This window comes from Stomoxys calcitrans, chromosome 1 (assembly GCF_963082655.1).
Source record: "Stomoxys calcitrans chromosome 1, idStoCalc2.1, whole genome shotgun sequence".
Classification (NCBI taxonomy): domain Eukaryota; kingdom Metazoa; phylum Arthropoda; class Insecta; order Diptera; family Muscidae; genus Stomoxys; species Stomoxys calcitrans.
The window spans coordinates 22,797,888-22,800,047 of record NC_081552.1 but is presented as its reverse complement, the minus strand read 5'-3'; the positions used below and the strand labels follow the sequence as shown (position 1 = coordinate 22,800,047).

The 2,160-nt window shown below is 38.1% G+C and overlaps 1 protein-coding gene across 1 annotated transcript; it reads left to right on the top strand.

Moving 5' to 3' along the window:
- Nucleotides 1-201: 201 nt before the first annotated feature.
- LOC106091498 (zinc finger protein 148) lies at nucleotides 202-1,823 on the top strand. The gene is made up of 2 exons (XM_013258033.2): nucleotides 202-872; nucleotides 938-1,823. Exons 1-2 carry the CDS (start codon nucleotides 260-262, stop codon nucleotides 1,543-1,545), a joined length of 1,221 nt encoding a protein of 406 aa, XP_013113487.1. The 5' UTR covers nucleotides 202-259; the 3' UTR covers nucleotides 1,546-1,823.
- Nucleotides 1,824-2,160: the final 337 nt, after the last annotated feature.

Genomic DNA, 2,160 nt, shown 5'->3' with positions numbered 1-2,160 from the left:
ACAATAAACTGTTACAACAGCAACAACCAACCAACCCTTAATCGTAGTGGAAACTGTTTTTGGAGATTATCTCAAATCAAGTTGATTTGGAAACGGTTTAATATTCTGACATATCCACACGTGTCCACGACCCATAAGTCATACAGGATGAACGATTATGCGGTTATCTGGTATTTTGTGTAAACAAAAATAGTCAGCTGTTCGTCATTAAAGTTCGAACTTGTTTTTTGGTTTCTTGGTAAATATTACAAACAAAAAAATGATGGAAATGGAATTAATTGCTGGCAATGTGGAGCATTACACACCTCCCGTAGACCAACTAAAGCCATATAAACAATTTAATTGCTCCCAGCCCGACTGCAATAGCACATTTACCAACCAAGCAAATTATGAGATGCATTTGGAGAAGCACCATCGCTTGCTTGTCGGACAGAAGTCTTTGAACTTGAGACTATTTCATTGTCCGGAACTCAATTGCATATATCAGTTTGGCAAGGAAAAGGGGAAACACTTCAAGAATATGAAATATTTGAGGCAGCATTATCAAAAGGTACATTTGTCCAAAAATTTTGTATGTGAAGACTGTGGCAAGGCCTTCTCCTTGGAAAGCCAACTGAGAAAGCACAAAAAAGATGTTTGTGGAAAAAAATTTGCTTGTCGCGAATGCGGTTGGCCCTATGAGTCCCTGGAAGCTTTGTTGACCCATGGTAAACGAAAAGGGCATAATGTAAAGGAAGTTATAATGATTACCAAAATGGATAGTGCTAAGGCTACGAAAGATATGCGGCAAGTGGAGAAATCAAACAAGCCTTTCGAGCAGGACAAGTTGGCAGGAGTTAAAGATAGTGTTATGATAAATAATGAATTAAATTGTAAGTGTATATAGAATATTATTCTTAATTTTGTAAATAATTTATATATTGAATTATATTTCTAGCTACGCCTGCGCTTCACCTAAACCCGCAGAGTATTTGTTCTAGCCAAATTTCGGCTGGCGTTCAAACCGACTGTTTTTCTGAAATGACTGATGCCGCCACAAGCCAAGATTTATCCAACGCTTTGGATGAAATTCATTCTCTGTTAAGAGACATTGAGACACAAACAGAACCATTTCTAGCTGCAGCAAACGAAAATCAAAATTATTTAGATCAAATGCTGGCTCAATCATCGCACATGTATACACAGACCTGTGATGAGTTTCTTTCCGAACTGGGTTTAGCTGACATACAAACTCAGACTCATTGGCCCTCGCCACAAAGACATGTTGATGATAAACTACAATTTACATCGACTGCCACCTCAACAAATTGCATTCACGACGAGTTGTTGGTTTCCACAGAGACCCAAACCAGTTTTACACAATGCCTGTTGAACTCTTGCAGTGACACAGGCACAAGTACGCCACCGGTTAGTTTCGGTAGCCTATATCACACATCATCGCAACACACACAGACTTGTGATCCACTATTGGAAAGCTTCGATTTTGGTGGACAGGCATCAGATTTAATTGATGGTGGATTTCAATCGACCTATACGCAAACATGATGGTACGATTGGGAGTTTGAGGCGAATCTAGATAGAGGTGGCATATGTGAAGATCACGAAAATGCTACGGTTGACGTTGATTTGCAGAATGGCGGGATTACGACGGAAAGAACTAAGAAACCCAAATCTTCATACAGACGCTAGATAACATAAGGAAGTCAAATCACGAAATTTAAGGGCAATATTGAAAAGTATACGTACACATATAGAATATTAAGAAAATTAGTAACAATTTGCAATTAATTATTCCAAATATATCCACCTATACGTACATCAAATTCCAAATTTATCCCTTTCATGCATACACATGTTTAGAAAATTAAATAAATTATATGAAAATGCAATAAAGATGATTAGAATTAACAATTATGTTGTAAGTTACAAAGTGAACCAAAGGTTTTGTGAAGTAGGTTAGGTTAAAAAGAGGTTGCGGATATTAATCAACCCCATGCCACTATGGACATACATCTAAGCCAGAAATCGGCTTGTGCGCTCTAAATTTGTGAAGTAACTAAAGTTATTATTACAGTTGTTGTTCTCGTTGTAACCACTTTTTCATGTGAAGGGGGCGATCCTCTTCAAGCTGGTCCAAAGGACCGATCGCCGCGGGAACAG